This window comes from Chelonoidis abingdonii, chromosome 9 (assembly GCF_003597395.2).
Source record: "Chelonoidis abingdonii isolate Lonesome George chromosome 9, CheloAbing_2.0, whole genome shotgun sequence".
NCBI classification, from domain to species: domain Eukaryota; kingdom Metazoa; phylum Chordata; order Testudines; family Testudinidae; genus Chelonoidis; species Chelonoidis abingdonii.
The window spans coordinates 68,831,737-68,851,807 of NC_133777.1; the positions used below are offsets into that span (position 1 = coordinate 68,831,737).

Consider the following 20,071-nt stretch of genomic DNA (forward strand, 5'->3'; position numbering starts at 1 on the left):
GCATGTGCGTTTATGTGGCACTTTCTCGGTGAACTTTTTGTGACTTTGCTTTCCCCTGCCCCTGACGCCTTTAATACACTAAGTGAGACAGCCCTCACAGTGCAGAAGCGAGTGGCAATAGCGCCTCTTGGAAGCTTTGCAACACCAGACATGCTACTTGTCAGTCGGGAATGCAATTTGGAGTGGGCAAATCTACTTGTGGGGGCTGCTGTGATGTCAATAGCCAGCAATCGTTAGCTGCTTTATCGAAGGTTGTGACTCTGGGAACGTGCAGGTCATAGTGGATTGGCTTTGCTGCAACTGGGATTCTCCTTAACTTGTGGACCAGGGGCGATATAGATGGAACCCACTATCCCTTCTTGGCCCCGGAGCACCCGCGGACCAGTTACATTAACCGAAAGTGGTACTTTTCAATTGGTGCATGCAAGCACTGGTGGATCACCAGGGACGAGTTTCCACCAACACCTCGGGTCGCGCTGCATGGCGCGGGAAGCCCTCGCCACTCTCCAATTGGATTGCTCGGTCCATGCATAAAGGCTCCTCATTTTCTCCAATAATCTGGCGCACGGCAAGGCACTTTAGCGTTTCACAACTCTGGTGACCTGCACGGTGCTGCTTTAGCCTGACCTCCCCGAAAGTGCACCACTTCATTAACCCAGCTTTCCTGTTTTATTCACTCGCGCTTAACCAAGCCGGGTCAGAATTACAGCCGTGCCTGCCTTGCTCTGGTCCCCCAACTTTTTACCTGGACGTGTGGAACCGATGACGATCCTCAGTGAAGGCTCTAGCTTGCCGATCACAGGCTAGTCCCCCACAGTGGTCAATGGCGCGCGGTCACAAATTTTGAACATTTCCCACTTCCCTTCCCGCCCTTCGCCTCTCCTCACGCCAGGTACTAGGCTCTCTGTCTTTGCGTGGTGTGGCGAGGTATCACCTGGAGGGTCTTGATGACTCTGCATTCCTCCGCTTTCTCACATATTACACCTGGGTAAGCAATATGGTCGTCTCTATGTCCTCATAAAGAGCTCTAGAATCGCCCAATTATAAGGAACAGAATGTTAATGTGTCCTGGATCGTCTCTTCCCCTGCAGCCGGGCAAAGCCACAATTCAACTCGGTCTGCACGGTGCAGAGCTTGGATAACCGTCCGTTTTAGAGCCCTTTTCAATACTTCAAGAGGAATCTGCCTGCACACTTCTTTATGCGGCCTAGACCCCAAGAGAACTCCTAAAGCGATGTGTCTCAACGAAATACACTTCTGTGCAAAAAAACATAAGGACGGAGGGTGGAATCAAAGACATCAAAATTTGCACCTCCTGTAGTCAAGTGGTAGCTATAGTGTATCTACCAGCGATCATAGGGCCTTGCATAAATCGGCATTTTCAAAATGGGGATTAGAGAACACAATGACACCTGCCATACCAGCCCCAATAAACCCGCTTATTCATAAGCATGCCAAAAATCCAGTACAATTGTAGGACACTCCAGTCCGAGGAGTTTACAGGACCAAGCATATCGCTCAGTGTATCACACCCTGTAACCTATTCCACTCTATACGGATCGCCTGACTATGTCTCTCCTTTACGGTCAATCCGTGGCTTACTCTCTTACTGGAGTTCGGCTAATTGACAGTTCATGGAAGATGTAGTCAGATGACAATAGGAAAGCAGTTCCATCATAGAACGCTGTGCAGAGAGGCAGACGCGATGATTTAACAGACAATCAGGAACGCGACAGGTACTCGATAGATTAGAGCCACGGGATTCCTGCGCCCCTTTCTCTCTATAATAGAAGTCCTCAGTTGTCAGCTGTTATCATAGAGGAATCATACTGGCTCGGTCAGGACGTGGTGTGCGTTCGGCGGCCCTTTGTTACCACTAATGTGCGAGGTAAAATGAGAGCATGTGGCCGTCTAGTCTATGTATCCTGAACCACCGGCCCAATGATCTCTCTAGACATCCAGACAGCTATGCAGGCAGTGGGACTCATACAGCCCAGAAAATATTCCCAAGGGCGGGGGTTTCGAGGGTACGTGCATGTAGCGTTACTGGCGTACTTAGTGTCTCCGGAACAGTACTGCTCCACTCTGTGCAGCGCGTCCCCACTGATGCTCGTGAACCGCTAGTCTTTTGTGACCAGATGGTTAAGAAACGCCATTCCGATATCGAGCTAATCTGTCGTATCAACACGCCATCTGGGGTACTCTCCGCAAGACACCACCTCTCGAATATTAAACTCAGTCTTTATAATATTCAGTTTTGAACCGCTTTGTCAGCTAATTCGGGATAATTACTTCATCCCCCGTTCCATGAAGTGAATAAGCAGTTCTGGGGATGGCTCTCGGAGATGTGCTACTGCAGCCCTGTCAGGGGTAACATTATTTTTTTCTTCGCATTCCTCCTGAGAAGAATCTTGGTAACCCAGCTACCCCGTTTGTTTGGTTATATGGCCAGCATTTATGCGTTCTAATTTAAGCGCTCGCGGAGTCTTATGACCTAGTTTCGATCGAGGATCCTGTACCAGTAGAGCTCACGCCTTCTGTCTAGGAGTCTGGTCTATACTTCCTTAATTCTGGAGCCTTGTAACACCCCGCCTGTGATCTGGATTGTAGCGCGCATCTGGTCGGCATGGGATACTCTGGAGGTCGATCTTGAGGTTCTCGTGCTATTAGCTGCTTTTAAGTAAGGCTGCACGCTGCCCATAGGGATGCTCCTCTCTGATTGGACGTTTCTACCAAAGTCGCCGTCGATCAGCCCTCTGTCACAAACACATGTGGTGTTTCGTACTCTCAATTGTTGGTTTCGGTTGCTGTGTGACGTCACTCCTCAAACTTGTACGTAAGTTGTGGAATGATGATAACATCACCTGACGTGGTGCCCCTCCTATTATTACATGAGCGCTGTCACTGATCTCATCTTTTTTCTGTCATTTTTCTCTTCCCTCTTTTTCTGGTCTGTTTTTTAAGGTCTTTCCTTTTTCCTTTCTAAGTACTTTTTGAGGTGTCGTTGCGCTCTCGTTGTGCTTTATAATCAACTTTGTTTCTGGCTCTCTCGTACTGCCAATTGTGCCCGACATAGTCTACCCATCTACGCCTATCTTTGGCTCGTATACTTTATGGAAGAGCTCGAACTCAGCGTGGGTCTATTGCCGTCGTTTTCTTCTGCAGTGTCTCAGTTGCGCAGAGAAGACGCCTCTGAAATCGCGTGTGTTATTCTGAAGCGCGCTACAGATTATCTCTGCGTGTCGAAGAATATTGAGCTAAACGTTGTACCAGCTTATTTGATCTTAGTGCCTGAGAGGTTAGACTCTGGTGTGCTCGAGTTACCTGTGCTGATGAGCTCTGCGGCGTGGTCACGCGTGCTGATCAGAGCTCCACGCTGGCCAAACAGGAAATTGAATTCAAAAGTTCGCGGCTTTTCCTGTTTACCTGGCCAGTGCCTCTGAGTTCTGATTGCTGTTCCAGAGCGGTCAGTGGTGCACCTGTGGGATACCTCCCGGAGGCCAATAACGTCGATTTCCATCCACACTAACACTATTCCGAATTAGTAATATCGATTTTAGGGTTACTCCTCTCGTTTTGTAGGAGTACAGAAATCGATTTAAAGAGCCCTTTAAATCGATTTCAAGAGACGTGTAGCGTGGACGGGTGCAGCGTTAAATCAATTTAATGCTGTTTAAATCGATTTAACGGCGTAGTGTAGACCAGGCCTGAGCCATAGTTTCAGTAACTGTTTGAGCAAATTTCCAGTTCCAAAAATGTACTTGCTCCTGTTACAGAAATGTGAGTGAATTTGTTTCTGACAACTACTCTGTAGCATGATAGGTGCCCTTTGTACAATCTATCTGTTTGTCATGGGATTTTCTAGATTTGAGTGAAATGATATCCTGATACATTTGTCAAGGCAGAAGAAATATATGACGAGAGCTGGGTGAATAACTGATTTTTTCAATTAGCTGGCAGTTCTGTAAAATTAGGAGGGAAAAATTGGTTCACATTGAACCAAATCTGAAAATGCCAACATAAAAAGTCCCGTTTGGGTCAAATGAAATGAATTCAACACAAAACATTTTCTTTCTGGGCATTTTTAAAGGGCTAGAGTCACAAAACAGCCAGAAGGGCAGTGTAGAGGGGAACATTGTCCCTACTTGTAACTCTTTGCCCAGTGGTTAGGACACTCACTCAGGCTGTGGGAAATGCAGGGTGAAGTCTCTGCTCTGCCAGATATACAGTAGGGACATGAGCTTGGTCTCCTTCCTCCCAAGAAATCTCCCTAACTACTGGGGCATGGGGTATTCTGGGGCATACTCTTCTGTTGAAGCTAATTTACACATTCCAAATTGGGCAATGATTAGCTGCTATTTTACTGTTTTAATTAGTTCACGGTAAAAGAAACATATTTCAAAAGTAAATATGTGACTTTGTCCAAATTCTTTAGAGTATTGTTAGATAAATATTAGAATATCTCCACAATTTACTGTAAATTTCTAGGAAAAATCAGAAAAAAGAAGGTTGAATGTGGTAGATGATGGGTTCTTCATCTGAAGTCTTTAAATCAAGACTATATCTTTTGCAAATTTATAAAGCAAACAGAAATTATGAGCTTGATGCAGAAATTATTGGGTGAGCTTCTTTGGTCTGTGCTATACAGGTGGTCAGACAAGGGGTGACGTAACAGTTCTTTTGGCCTTAAAATCTATTAATCTGTAATCAGAATGAGCTCCAAATGAATCATCATCTTGATGGTAGTGCTGACACTTAAGTAATTCTTAGAAGTCATCTGGAACCTTTCAAACCTGTCTCCACATAGTAGGCATATTAAATGGTGGGTATTTAATTAGCCAGAACAGTTGTGGGGGGGGGGGGTCAAATAAATAAATAATAACAAGAGGGTGCCTTGAGCTGATTTTGTGATATTAGCGTTTTAGGTCATTAAAGTGTGGCTATAATGTTCTTTTCCTTCCACTCATACTTGTTAAGTATTTGGAAAAAAATTATAATCCACATTTTCTAACTTCTTCAACAAATAAGTCAGAGCTACTACAGACAAGTCTCCTTCATTAAACAATCTTGATTCATTCCCAGAGCAAATCCATTCTGTGCACTGAAAGAGGAAGGCTTCTGTAGAAAAATTAGTACGTGGTCATATAATCAAAGACTATCACAATGCTTGCACACAAGGAGCCTGAACTAGGGTTGCCTGGGCAACACTTATTTTGGCATGCCTGTCTTTTGAGCACTTGACTTTGCAACCTCAATGTTCTTTTAATGCAGTTTTTCTGAGTGTAAAATATAAATTGATACATTAATATTTCACTCTGTGTAATTAAGATTGAAAAATATTACCCTTCACCATCCTGTAAAAAGGTGTGTTTTTGCAAGACTGTGACTGTGTGATGAGTTCCTCCAGAGAAACTTCCATCTTTATATAGAGGCTTCTGCTTTCACAGTTGCTACATAAGCCCCATGTACTGCAAAGGGAGGCATTAAGGGTCCACCTTCACAGATCTATTTGTGGGACTGGAGCTAGCGTGGCCATAGATCCCGTTTTTATAGGGACAGTCCTGGTATTCGGGGCTTTGTCTTATATAGGTGCCTATTATCCCCCACCCTCCTGTCCCAATTTTTCACAGTTGCTATCTGGTCACACTAACAGGAGCTGAAGAACTTTAATTAGGGAAATTTTCTGAAGTCTCAAAATGTCGTACGTCTCCAAAGAGAATTTTAATGTTTACCTAAGATGATAGATAATTTTAATATTCAAAACAGCGAAAGAACAAAGCAATGAATTTTCTGCCTCTAAAGACAAGTCATATTAAGGAATACCAAATTAAGGGCTTTTCCCCCCACACTAAAATATCTTTAAAAGTAATGTAATGTGAATCTGCCTAGGTGAGTTAGTACACTTCATATTTTTTTTTCTAACTTTTAAAAAAATCTCTGATGCACCTTGCTAGTTTGTTGTTCACAACTTACAAATGTAAGTATGTGCACCTGGCATTATGGCATTTACAAACAAACAAAGGTCTCAATTCCACTTTTGGATGCAAGTAACATAAACCCCACACAAATGCATACTTGGTCATATGCTTTATTTTGCACACACAAGGGATCTCATTGATTTCATGGTGACTACTTCTACGTCAAAGTGCAGGATCAGGGTCTAACACAGGGGTTGGCAACCTCTGGCACGCAGCTCACGAGGGTAAGCACCCTGGCAGGCCGGGCCAGTTTGTTTACGTGCCACATCGGTTCGCTTCTCCCACTGTCTGGAGTTTGCCATCCCAGGTCAATGGGGGCAATGGGAAGCCGCGGCCAGCACATCCCTTGCCCACGCCGCTTCCCGCAGCCCCCATTGGCCTGGATGTGCTGGCCGCGGCTTCCTGCCACCCCAATTGGCCTGGAACAGCAAACCAGAGCCAGTGGCAGCCGTGATCGGCCGAACCTGCCGAAGCAGCAGGTAAACAAACTGGTCCGACCCGTCTGCCTGGTTGCTTACCCTGGCGAACTGCGTGTCAGACATTGCTGACCCCTGGTCTAACATTTCATGAAAAGACTTTAATGTTATGAGTAACACTGATCTGAGAAACTGGGCTGTTCTTAATTCAGTACTATAAACACAAGCAACTGCATGCCCTAGTTCAGTTACTGCAGTTTTGTGGTAGGGCAATTCCATAACTGAAGAACACATTTTAAAATTTAAATATCTTGCCAAGCTGGCTTTGAAACATATACTAGTGAACTATCAAACAATCTAATCATTTTCAGACAGCTACGTAACCAGCCAAGGTTTTATGCTAGCTTTTTCTTCCTCTCACTTTGGGAAAAGGTCATCATATTGTATGAAATAAACATTGTGGAATAAGTGAAGTCAAAGGAGTAGAAAAATAAAATTTACCACTGTTGCTACCACCAAAGGTGTGCACTAATGGTAACTATGGTGGGAAATCCTATAGAAAAAAATCCTTGTGTTGACATAAGTTTTGAGGCAGAAAGGTGCTACACAAATGTAAATCATTATTCTTAGTCATTGTTTTCATTAAACAAACTGATCTGTGACTTTTAGCTACAAATCCCATTGGCTGCTAGCTCCTGTTTTAGGTTTTTAACCAGCTTCTCAGAGCATTGAGTGATCAGTTACCTCGAGTGTTGGTCTGATAACCCTAAGGTGCTGCATGGTCTATGCAGATATTAACCTTGGTTGAACCCCAGGAAAAGTTTAGAAATTGAAAAACCATCTATCACGCCCCTATGAGGATGTTAAGAGCTACAGAGTATTCCAAAATGTCACTTTTGCTCTTTGGTATGGGGGAAAAACTGTCGTAAAAATGCAAACTTTTTCCATAATGTATTTGATTGGAGAGTAGGAATCTTTTGAAATCTCCAGCCACTGAAAGAGAATTAAATATCATGGATCAAAATACTTCTTTGGTCTGTAGAGGCTTTTGGAAGTTGGTTTTAGAATTGAAATAAGTGGTCTTTTCTACCCAGTTTCTGACTTCTGTCATTTTTTTCAATTGTATTCTAACCTGTGTAATTTCCAATTGAGCTTTTGAGGGAACATAGTTTAAGCAGAAATAAAATTACATACCTTTCCCAAGTTAGTCACTGAAGTCAGCAATCTATTTTTACAGTTTCTGTCTTCAGATACCTGTTTGAAAGTACATGCAATAGACTTGAAAAGAAAATGTACTGTTTATAATTCTTTGGTTCATATCTTGTTGTATTTTAATCCATTCCATATCTGCAACAATACAAAGTGATATAATTCTTCAACAGAGCAATATTGAACCAGGACCTTTTACTTTTTCCAAATAATTGGAACAAATGGGATCACAGTCATTAAAGATCTTGGGTTCAGAGGTCTTACACAAAACATCTGGTTGGGGATGAGGATAAGTGGCGAAGAGTGCGAGTCAATATGGAAAAGATCCTCCACATTTGTAGCCAGCAGTGCTTTACTCTTATTTCCTCACTCTGGGCATAGTGTAAGTTTGGAGAGATATCACTCAATGGGTATACCTTTTCCTTTTAAAGGTGACTCTAATAGTAGTTAAGAGATTTCTGGTTTTGTTCTACTTATGTTCCACACTCCTCACCATGGTATTTGATGAATGGCCCTAAAAACAACCATATATCTAGTATCATATATTAGGGCATGGGACAGTTACTATCTGGCAAGCAGTTACTCAGTTTTATTCCCAGCCAAAAAAAGTACCAATTAATGTTACAGTAAAACTTTAACTTTTGGATTTTGTGTGACTTGCATGCTACATTTTTCATCCTTAAAACTGCATTAACACTAGCTTTTTGGATCAAATATTCCTGTTTGGATTTCCTTCCTTTTGGAAAGTAGAAATAGTGAAAAAAGACCGCTAAACTATAGTGCACCTTTAACTAAGGAGATCCTTCAAAGCCAACAGAGAAACGTTTAATTGGCATATACAGAACTGCTGAGGTTGAACATACACAACTTTAAAACTGCTGACCCCAATTTTCTTCAAATGTGGATTCTTCATTTTTGTTTTAGTCTCTATGAGGACTATAAAAGAAGTCAGTTAGTGTTCAGCTTGCTATAGTAAGAGTAAACGAGTTGTGCTTTCTTTTGAGGATTTGTTTAGGAAATTGGGTATTAAAGGTTATTGACTCTATGCAGTTAGATCTTTCTATGCTTTACAGTTATTTTTTCTCAAGAATACACTACAGTATTTGAGTTAAAGTGTTCACCTACTAAAAATACATCACCACCTGGCTGATGTTGTTATAAACACCATTTTATTTATACCTTCAATTGGCTTATACTTTTGCAAGGGAGTTGATTAACACAAGAGTTTAGCCATCATTCTGTCAGAATTTTCAGCATGTATTTCATTGATGTATTTAATTATAGTGGAATTTTAGTAGTGTCTTGCTTGTAGGCTAATCTTAAATAAAGAGAAAATATAAATTCCAAAAGCTTTATATAAAGTAGATCAGTGAAATAATGATTACATGGCAGAATAAAAACACTTCCATCGTAAACAGATTGGGCCATGCCACAGTAGAAATGAGCTCATATTTACTAATGAGAAACTTTTAGTTGCGTAAAGAAAAGAAAATGTTTGTTTCTGTAACTCACTCAAATTCCATCTACTGTAGAGGCATTTTAAAATATACCTCCGGATTTCTTGCTATTCTGTCAAAAGCATTTATTCCATAATGGCAGGAAAACCATAATCACACAGACTGAAAAAAATTCAAGTGAAGTTTACATTTTCAATTACAATGTTTATTATTTCTCTCCATACTTTACATATAGTGCCTCCCAGCAATGTCTCTTAGACAATATTAGAATTACAGAGTGAATAGTTTGGCTACGATAAGTTTCATGTGGCCTCTGGTCAGCATTTTCAATCCCCAAGTAAAAGATGGGCATAGAAAACAGGGCAGAGTAAAGGCTGTTAGATTGTTAATTGAATTTCCTGATTTTTTTAACTGTAACATTTTATTGTTTTAGGGCAGTATATTCTCAACTCCAATTCTGTTTTGACAGAGGTTTTTGTGTGGGAATATAACAAAAATTTCCTTTGCAAAAAGCAATGTTAATAAACTGTCATATTTAACATGTATGTGCACTATAGTTTGGCATGTCTGTTTTTAAAATGTATTATAAGTTCTACTTTTATCTTCAATTTTAAAGTTTTGCACTGCAACAAAAAGTATTTGGAAACTTACAAAGAAGTTTTAAGTGAAAATGACTTGGAGCATAAGATGAATAATATTTGTGGATGTCTTTTTTTCCCTCCAAGATCAACTTTTGCTTTCTCTTAAGCAGCTCAGACTATCCCGAAAGGATTGTTCCATTGAGAATATAATGAATCATTTAGGGTTCTGTTTTGTCAAAAAATTCCATTTCAGCCACATAGACATCATGGGTTTTTTCCTGTGTGGCCCCCAAATATACAAACAGTAGTTCAAGAGCCAAAAACTTACTCAGCACTGCTCCCATGGAACCTATGCCCAGTCTTCTGACAGCTCCCCAATGGAAGCAAACTGATGAGAACTGCTCTGCAGTATTATAGGGAAGTGCTTCATCCTTATGCCTGCCTGCACTCTGTGAACAGGGTATGGATCATGATGGTCACCACCTGGTACATTCATCTGCTTTGGTCCATTGGCTGACTGTAACTAAGAGATAGATGATCTCTCTTCTGTGCTCTTGCCTTCACCCCTCTAAGTCAGGGATATTTCACAGACGGACAATGTAAAGTTTTCTTTTTCTGTGCCTCACACAAGAGTTCTGCATACTATATTAGGGTCATACTTCTGTTGTTGGTTTGGTGACTTCTCAGGGCAAATGCACAATTTGTTTCCTGAATTCCAGTAGATTCTTTCTAGTTGTATCTTCTTCGCTATAATTTAGCATGATATTATCTAACATGCCCAGGCCAGCCATGCCTTTTTGTAACCTATTGTTAACTGGTACTGCAATGTGGTTACCTTTTCTTGGAGCCTGTTTCGACACAGTCTACTTTGCTGAGAGCTAGAGATGCCTGTGAAGTCCATAACATCCATTCTTTCATCAACAGAAGAGGCATCTAGCCGTAATGTTTTAGTTAACGTTAGTGAAATAACGTCTTCCTACACTAATGGAAAAATGTGTCCATCTTGGGTTTTTCTCAAGCACCCATCAACACAGTATCTAAACATTTCCCAATGAAATTAGATCTGTATAATGAGGTTTCTAATAGACTGTTCTGTCATATCCCTTCCTTGGTCAGAAGAGGCTTTTCTTGAGGCTTTTCTTGTATGTTCACGTGCATATGTGCATGCCTGGCTTAATCTTCCTGCTATGATGGGGAAGCTTCAGCAAAGTGGAGCAGTTAGCAACATGCCTTGTAAGTGGCCCAAGTCTGGATAATTCTAATCTTTTTTGGAAGTTCTTTGTGCAGCCAAATTCCCATGCTTATAAGCATAAACTAGAGACCGTCTTTGTGTTTTCAGTATAGATTATGAGTGTATGAGTTCTTGTTCAAAGTTTCAGAATGGCTATGCATAGTGAGCTTGTGAGCCTTGGTTAATCAGACGTGCCACTGCCAGAGACACTAGAAATGTGCAGATTTAGGTTATTTTCACAGATATTCCTGTGGTCAGTCGATCACAAATGTGCATATTAAAAAAAAAAAAATCTAGTCCTGTGGGGAAACTAATTTTCATATTGGTATATTATAGTGCACTGATTTTTTCCTTGGTCTCCTGCCAGACCACCATGAGCATGCTCGGTTTCCACCAACAGAAGTGGGAGTTTCGGTGTAACTTTGTGTATGAGTCGCCCCATTTATTTCACTGGGATTATGCACACGCTTAATTTTAAGCACATGTTTCAGCACTTTGATGGCTCAGGGTCAGTGTGCTCAGTGCTTTGCACAAGTGAGCCTATAGTCAACTTGTCCAAAATAACCATCTTCAGCTTTAGTCACTGTAACCTCATTATGAAACAGATACTGCATGATTTACAGTGGAATGTAGTTTCTTACTTTTGAATTACATTAAGCTTCATAATTTACAAATATGTCAGCAAAACTGGGCTTTCTAAAACCTGGGGTTTAAAATTAATAGTTTATAAAATGTTATGCTTTTAGGGAATTTTTCTTCATATATTAAATCAATATTTCCTTATCTTATTTTTGTTAGTTCGGTGTAAATAGTTTTAAATGCCCCTCTTTGTCTTAAAAGGTCATATGACAGTTAAAAACAGGGTCAAGTACAATAAATACAAAAAGACTTCTTTCCCCCGCCCCCCCAAAACACACACACTTAAAAATTCCAGATTTGGGGGTAAAACTGCCTAAAATTGGAAGTTCCTGGTCTCTTTGTCTGAGTGCTAAGATAGCTCTAACCTTGTATTTCAAAAATAATTTAAAATAATGTCCTTGCTTATGGTGAGAAAAATAATGTTTAAAACACAATTGATATTTACTGTGACAGGGCGACAACTCATTGGCGCAGCGCCTCCTGCTGGTCATCTTGGGAATTAGCTATTTCCAGCCTGGAGTGCCCTCTGCAGGCCGGTGTCTCACCTGCCACTGGCCCGTGTCCTTCCCAGACCCTGATGCCCTTTGCCCAGGGGTTCTGCCCACTGCAATACTCCCTCACTCTGAGTCTCCCTTCCCAGGGGACCCCCAACCCCCATCCCAACTTTGCTTCAATGGCTCCTGCCAGTCATCATCTAGTCCTGGCTCCCTAGGGCAGACTGCAGTTTGTAAACCACTCATCATCAGCAAGGGGGGTTGGACCAGCTGCCTCTGCCTATTCCTGGGCCACCCCTCTGCAGCCCCAATACCCTTTGTGGGCCCTTAACTTGGCCTATAGCCTGCGGCTTTGCTAGGCTGGAGCTCCCCTGCTCCCTCTGCCCTTCCCCAACACTGCTCCACCCTAGGTACCCTCCTCAGCTGCCCAGACAGCCAGGTCCTGTTCTCTCTGAGAAGCTAGAGAGAGTGTGTCCCAGCCTCTGGCCCTCAGCCCTCTTATAGGGCCAGCTGTGGTCTAACTGAGGCATGGCCCCACCTGTGGCTGCTTCCCCCAATCAGCCTAGCTTTTCCAGCCACAGCCCTCTCCAGGCCTGCTTTAAACCCTTCAGGGCCGGAGCTGGGTAACCACACTGCTACATTTACCTATACTACTGTTCTCAGTAATTCATGGGATTTAATTAAAGAAACAGACTCAAGATTATCTTTGTCTTTTATAAAAAGTATTGATTACCCCAGCAGAAATTAATGAAGTGCTTTGATGATTATTAGAAACTCAACATATGATTTTGAAACTTATCAACTGAATAAACTGACATTCAGTGGTCAAATTTATCATTCAGTATTTGCATCTAACATTCTTGCAAGGTGACCTTGTTAATTGTAACTATAAGTTCCTCAATGCCTTATTAATTCCAGTTACTTTTAGGCTCCTTCATAGATAATAGTCCACTAATGGAAAGGAAAAGTTGAATCTCAGGACTAAAGCACCATACAATTTTGGTTAATTACCCAAACATCAATTCAGCAAGGACCATTTCCCAGATTTGATTGCACATTTCATATGAGCCTAAGATTTGATGAACACTCTTAATGATTTAGGACTAATTCCTTGTACCTATGATAAAGTTTACTAAGTAAGAATAAGTCTAAAGTGGATTCTTAAATTTAGTCCTTAGAACCTAGACATCTATAACTTCTTAATTTAATATGATAGCCGCTAATGGTAGTAAAATCAAATGAGTTTCAATATTGCATCAAGTATCAGCGGATAGCCGTGTTAGTCTGTATCCACAAAAACAACAAGGAGTCCGGTGGCACCTTAAAGACTAACAGATTTATTTGGGCATAAACTTTCATGGGTAAAAAACCCACTTCTTCAGATGCATGGAGTGAAAATTACAGATGGCAGTCATTATTATTCTGACACACAAAGAGAAGGGAGTTACCTTACAAGTGGAGAACCAGTGTTGACAGGGCCAATTCAATCAGGGCGGATGTAGTCCTCTCCAAATAATTGATGAGGCGCTGTCAATTCCAGGAGAGGCAAAGTTATTTTTATAGTGAGCCAGCCACTCCCAGTCCCTATTCAAGCCCAAATTAATGGTGTTAAATTTGCAAATGAATTTTAGTTCTGCAGTTTCTCTTTGAAGTCTGTTTCTGAAGTTTTTTTTGTTCAAGTATGGCTACTTTTAAATCTGTTATAGAATGTCCAGGAAGATTGAAGTGTTCTTCTACTGGCTTTTGTATGCTACCATTCCTGATGTCCGATTTGTGTTCATTTATTTTTTTATGGCCAATGTACATGGCAGAGGGGCATTGTTGGCACATGATGGCATATATCACATTAGTAGATGTGCAGGTGAATGAGCCCCTGATGGTGTGGCTGATGTGGTTGGGTCCTCTGATGGTGTCGCTAGAGTAGATATGAAGACAGAGTAGGCAATGAGGTTTGTTAAAGGGATTGGTTCCTGGGTTAGTGTTTCTGTGGTGTGATGTATAGTTGCTAGTGAGTATTTGCTGCAGGTTGGTTCTAAGTTCAAATACAGTAGTCTGAGTAATACTTGTCTTGAATGTAACTGGATCTTTAAGTACCTATATTCAGGACATGATTAACAGAAAATTGCATCATTATCCAGTGGAAAAAGATCTGTGTTACCTTTTATTACAAGATCGTGCTTATTTGTCCACATTTAGCTGAACTTATAGTTCAGCAGTTCAGTTAAAAATTGTATTACAAATGTAAATGAAGGAGCTAACTGTAATCTTTAGTCTAGGGTTCTTGCAGGCATTCGTTATAGAATTTAACAGGTAGCTGTATTCATGATAAATCTTATGTTGTTTCCATTAAGGATTTCTTCATGACTTCAATCTAGGAGAATCAATTTTTCTCCAATCTCCTGTCCAAATATGTTCTTTAGCTTAAGAAAAGCAATGAATTGGAACCAGCAGCCCTATTCTGTTTTGAGGGGTACGTCGCCCATGTTATGTCTCTTCCAAGAAAAGATCTTTAATGAGTCAGTGTAAAAGATGTGTTTAAATTGTCTTTGTATAAGAGTCCAACAGCAACAAAGGGCACCTACAGGCTACCAGACCTTCATTTTATCAGGTGTTTATTTCTTGGCTTTTTGGACTTCCCAGAACTCAATAATAATTGCTCTGACCATCCAGTATAAAAGTCAACATTTTCTTTTTATCTGGATGTATCAGCTGGGACCTTGAGAGCTCTTGAATTAAGTATCTTTTATAACTGGAACAAACACATTGTTGTCAGCTCTTCTCTTTACCAGTTTATCATGGCTGTTTCTTTCTCTCTCTCTCTCGGGAGCCCAGTGGCTTCTCAAAAAGTCCAGATTGCTTTTGGATAAGAGGCCTACTGTGGGATGATTCACTAGGAGGTCTTAGGCACCGCAACACCTCACTTTTAGGCATCATGCGTGCCTAGTGGAATCTACAGTTCCAAGTTCTGCACCTCAGCTCCCTCTACAATGCATGGGGAGAGTTAGGCACCCATAAAGGGATTCACAAAAGCCAGCATACTGAACAAAGAGCTGCTTGAGTTAGCTAGTAAGAAAAGCTAAGGATAAGGATGTGGCCTGCCTAAGCCCTGCCCCTCAAATGGAGATCGTGCCTAACTTCAGAGAGGGAAACACCTGGCTCCACTCAGGATTCACAACTGCGAACCCTCTCCTAGAGTTAGGTGCCTAAGCTGAGTCAGTCCTTAAAAAAAGAGGTGGTGACAAGGCTGCCTCCTTTATAATCTTTAGCCTAGTGGTTAGAGCATTCACTCGGGAGATGGGAGGCTTGGTTTGAATCTCCACTCCCCCTGACATGCAGCAGAGACTTGAACTTGGTTCTCCCATCTCCCAGGAGGGTTCCCTAACTACTGGGCAGAAGGCGGGTATAGGTATTGGCCAAAGCATGCATCCCAGATCAGGACCCAAAGACAAGATAGGCAGGAAAACATAGTTTGTGAATCTTGATGGGGCTTAGGCAGTGTCCAGACTGCAGGGCAGTGGCAAGACTGAAGTGTCTATGCACATGCCCAGCCACCAAAATTGAGGCACCTTAAGGACTTTAGCAGTGGCTAGTTGGGGGTGTGGAGACTTTACATCCCTGCAGGGTTATGCAGCAGCTGAGTGGTGGTTTTGTGAATGACAGTGGTGCCTAAAGTTGGATGTTGGTCCCTAAGTCCCCTTTGTGAATCTGGCCCCTACAGACCCAGCCTGTGGTTTGCTTCATTCACTTCATGAGTGAAAATTGTCCATTCAACTCTTTTCTGTAAATAAATAAATAAATAAAAATAAAATGAATTCAAAGTATAAGACCCAATATTACTTGTTTGTTCACACACGAAACATTCCATTTGTTCTGACCTAATAATGAGAAATGAAAATATGTTGTCAGTCCCTATGTACCTTTTAAATTCATAACGTTAACACTGCTTTCTGCGGTTAATATCCATAGGTTGTGCATGTCATTTTTACCCTGTGTAAGGAAGCATACTGGACCAGTTTCAGTCCGGATTAGGGCTACTCAAGAGCACAGAGAATCTTTATAATGAAGTACTCTTGGCTGTCCCTGGTAGACCCACCATTGAATGGCTGGTGAATATGAATACTGTGTATCATTATATGATAGAAAGAGTCTCCCAGTCTCTGCCAGGGTGAAGTGGGGAAGGCTTGCCAAGAACCCCGGCTGGTTTTACTGAGGTTTTACACAGGGATTGAGGAATCTGAGCCATAGAAATGAGTGTATTCTCAGTGCAACTGAACGCCAGTAAAATCACAGGCAGGGCAAATCCAACAAAAATCTAAATGAGAAGTGGCATTTTAAAACTTAGAATGAGTTTTTTAGTTTGATTTTAATGCCTCTATGATAGTTTTGCCAAATCTCTGCTTTTTTGGAAAATCCAAGAGCAAATGCATAAAGCTAAGTTACAGAAAGCGAGTACTTCACTCATTGAATGTTTTAAGGAAGCTTAAATGTGTTTGGCTTGAATAGCTTATTGTATGCCACCTAGGAAGCCATACCTACTTTTTTCTTTTCTTTTCTTTTCTTTATTTTTTTCACATTTGTCACTTCTAAGCATATGATCGTTTAGAACACACAAATTTACCTGAAATACTCTAATCTGCTTTTTAAAAACTTAACGTACCTCTTTCTACAATTTTCTCTTTTTAGATAATATCAGGTGACCCATTCTGGGTACCAACTACTGAGGAGGAATATTTGCACTTTGGGGAAAAGGCAGACTCTGAGAACCAGGCCCGCAAGTACATGAATGCAGTGAGAAAGCGAAAAGGACTTTATGTAGAAGAAAAAATCGTGGAGCATGCTGAGAAGCAAAGAACTCTCAGTAGAAATAAGTAACTGCCTCTACTTTCAGTTCTACACTAACTCAGCTAAGTGCAGGTGGATTATTTTCTGTACAGCAAATTCAAAATGTCATCTTGGATTTGTGGTTTTACACAAGATTTCTTATATGCTGTAATTTGTCTGTGGCTTCAGTTTTAATAAACGTGAGCCTTTCCAACCTTTTATAGAGAGACTACAGTTTGTGTAATTTATTTGAATGAGATGTAACAAGAAATTCAATGGAATTACTCTCTCCAATTTTAAGACTCTACCCCAGCTGCTGTCCTAGGATTGCAAGTTATTTGCTTAAACTTTCTTTCTAATTTACCTGATGTAATCAAAATTAGACCTGGTCCAGTTATTCATTGTAAATAAATTAGGCAAAGACTTTAGCTCTTTTCTTCTGTTCTTGACTCTGTTGCAAACTGATCCTGATTTCTCTTAATGCATTTATTGTTTACAAGTATTTGCCATAACTACACATTTCAGCCTGCGTGATGTTCATGAACTGTTCACTCTGCACTATTCCTGGTGTGTGAGTTGTCATCTAAATCATATGGTATTCTTTCTGCTCCAGACTGGATTATTTAAACTCTTCCAAGAGGAGAGAGAAGAATAGCAAATAGGAAAAAGTGAATGCTCCTGTTAGCACTTCTTTACCCCTGTTACTCACTTGAATACTATTGTTTGTACAAAGAACAGCTATTCACCAAATATTTGTGTCAACAAAACCTCATTCATATACATGTTTGTAAATTGTCGTAGTTTACCAGCACTCTTTTTGCAGCTAATCACAATAAAGTTCCCCAGTTCATTAGCCTGTTTTGCAGATAACTTAATAATTCTTAAGTTATGTGTTCTGAATGACCCATGTTGACAGGGAAAACAATTATAAAGTAGGCTTTGTTTTAAAAAAACAAGGGTTTTTTTGGCAGGGGGAAAATATTCAAAATCAGATTTTTCAGTTTTTAACTACTGTAACCAGTTGAACTTTGAGATCAGTACAAGGTGACAGACTTGCCAATGTCACCTGTTCTTAACTCCAAAAATTGCAAACAAATTTTGAGCTGATGTGAACGCACTGGCTTGGTAGTGTTGTTTGAGCTTCCTCATAGCTCTGCTCAAATACCTCAACCTTTACCGGTTACACCCTTGTTATGGTGTTTCTCTCAACTGTTATTATTACTATTTATTTATTTGTATTGCAATATCAACTAGGAGCCTGTCATGGAGTAGGGTTCCCTCGTGCTAGGTTCTGTATAAAGACATAGCAAAAAAATGGTCCCTGGGCCCACCTTGAACAACTGCTGTTTGTGCTGACCACCGAATTCATTGTAATTTGTGATTTAATTTGGATTTAGATTCTGCTTTCTGGAGGTGAAAGGCTGGTGCATTAATGTACCACATCACCTAGAGCCAAACACGATAAATACTCTATTAATCTGAAATTTCAGCTCTGTTGGATTTACAAGCTGCTTCCATTCCACAGCAAAAGATTCCCACCACTGTTCAAAAGTCCTAATATTTTGCGACAGTGACTACATGAAACTCTGCTTGGTCTTATTTTATACTGCTCCTCAGCGTAGATCCATCAAAAATCTCAAATAATGAATTTTAGGCTGCTAGTCTCTCTGAACTATTAGCTTGAGATGTGCACACTCTCATTCATTTATACATACTCACACTTACAATAAAATAATTTCTACTCACTCAGCCTTAGAGTAGAAAATATTTCAAACACAGTGAACCTTGAATCCAGTGAAGGTGACTCCCCTTAGGAAACTATACAAGATGTTTTGGTATTTGATTCAGGCATCTGTGTGGTAGTCAAGAGGCTCTAATATGGGTCAGAACTAAATTAACATGAAAAGAAATTCTTCAGTGCCATAACTTGCTGTTGAACGAAATAGAAAGCTGAAAAGAGGAGGGAAAACATACTACATAAGGTATCCACTCATTTAATTGTTAAGTGTTTAGAACTCTGCAGCCAAGGGGAGACAAGTATTGTGTATTCAGGAGGATTTAAGGCTGACTAATCCAGATAAGTATCTTTGGAAGGCTGTTGATATTTCATAAAGCTGAAGGGGGATAAGTTCTTTAGAGTCTTCTGCCAACTATTTTTAGAACCTTACTGCAAATAGTGAAGAAGAGGGTAGTATGTGTCAGTTTCAAACAACCATAAAACCATAGTTGTCAAGGTTATTTTCTTCCCAGAGTATCTCCACTTTTTTAATACGCTACTACCGGGCACAATTCCTTTAGCACTTACCTGGCATTTCCATGTATAAATTCTGAGTGGCAATTAGAGAGAGTAGTCAGAAGTAATTTATACAGCCAATGCTCCCTAAGGTAAAGACAACTGTTACTTGTTGCACAAGTGTGTAATTGATGTAATGTTTAACTTTTACTGAAATAGTAACCCTTTTTCTTTCCCAACCTCTTTGCTTTCATTATAGAAATATAATGTTTCACCTTAAGATTTGATTGAAACTTCATCCAAGCAGATGAAACATTGCCCTCTCTAGAAGGTTGATCCATAAATTATTTGTCTTCTGAGCAGTCCCTACATGAGAGTTGGGTGGGTAAATCCTCTCATTTTGCCCATGTTCAGCAACTCTTCAGGTGTGATTCTAGAATATTTCAATGTTTTTGAGCTATTCAACTTGAATAACCAGGGAGAGGCTGTTTAAATATTTTATTTTGCAGTAATTTTCATATTTTGCCATGGTCTGTCTTCAGGTGCATCAAAAAATAGGTAGCATAAGGATAATGTAAGATGCTGCTATACTGCATGTTTGTAACTGAATAAAGTTGAGTAACTTTCTTGGACACCTGCTCAATCTAAATAGTTTTTAAATAAAAATGTATTGAAACAAGTAACCTGAGAAAATGTAACTAACCTGGAAACACTCTAGAAACTTTATCTAGGATCTGTTTTCTTTAGTAACAGCCACTGGTGGGAGGAGAATCTAATTACCTATGAAGCATGAATCTCAAACCACACTTCTTTTTTTGTTCCAAAAGCAACTCCGTGGAGCAGTTTTTCCCTACTTATTATATGCATATGACAATATGACAGAGTTTTGGAAACTCTCTGCTAAGCGTGACAAATAACTTGCTGATGAAGCAAACTATGGTAAGATTTAATTGGGAGAGCTTAACCATTAAATCAGCTGATTCTCCATTGCCAGCTTTATTGCTAAATGTAA

General features: G+C 40.5%; 1 protein-coding gene across 1 annotated transcript in view; it reads left to right on the forward strand.

The window, feature by feature from the left end:
• The window catches only part of EFL1 (elongation factor like GTPase 1), a 170,855-nt gene extending 151,164 nt beyond the window's left edge, over nt 1–19,691 (forward strand). The window contains 1 exon segment of the mRNA XM_075069672.1: nt 16,689–19,691. Coding sequence (XP_074925773.1) covers nt 16,689–16,877 — 189 coding nt within the window. The 3' untranslated portion in view covers nt 16,878–19,691.
• Nucleotides 19,692–20,071: the final 380 nt, after the last annotated feature.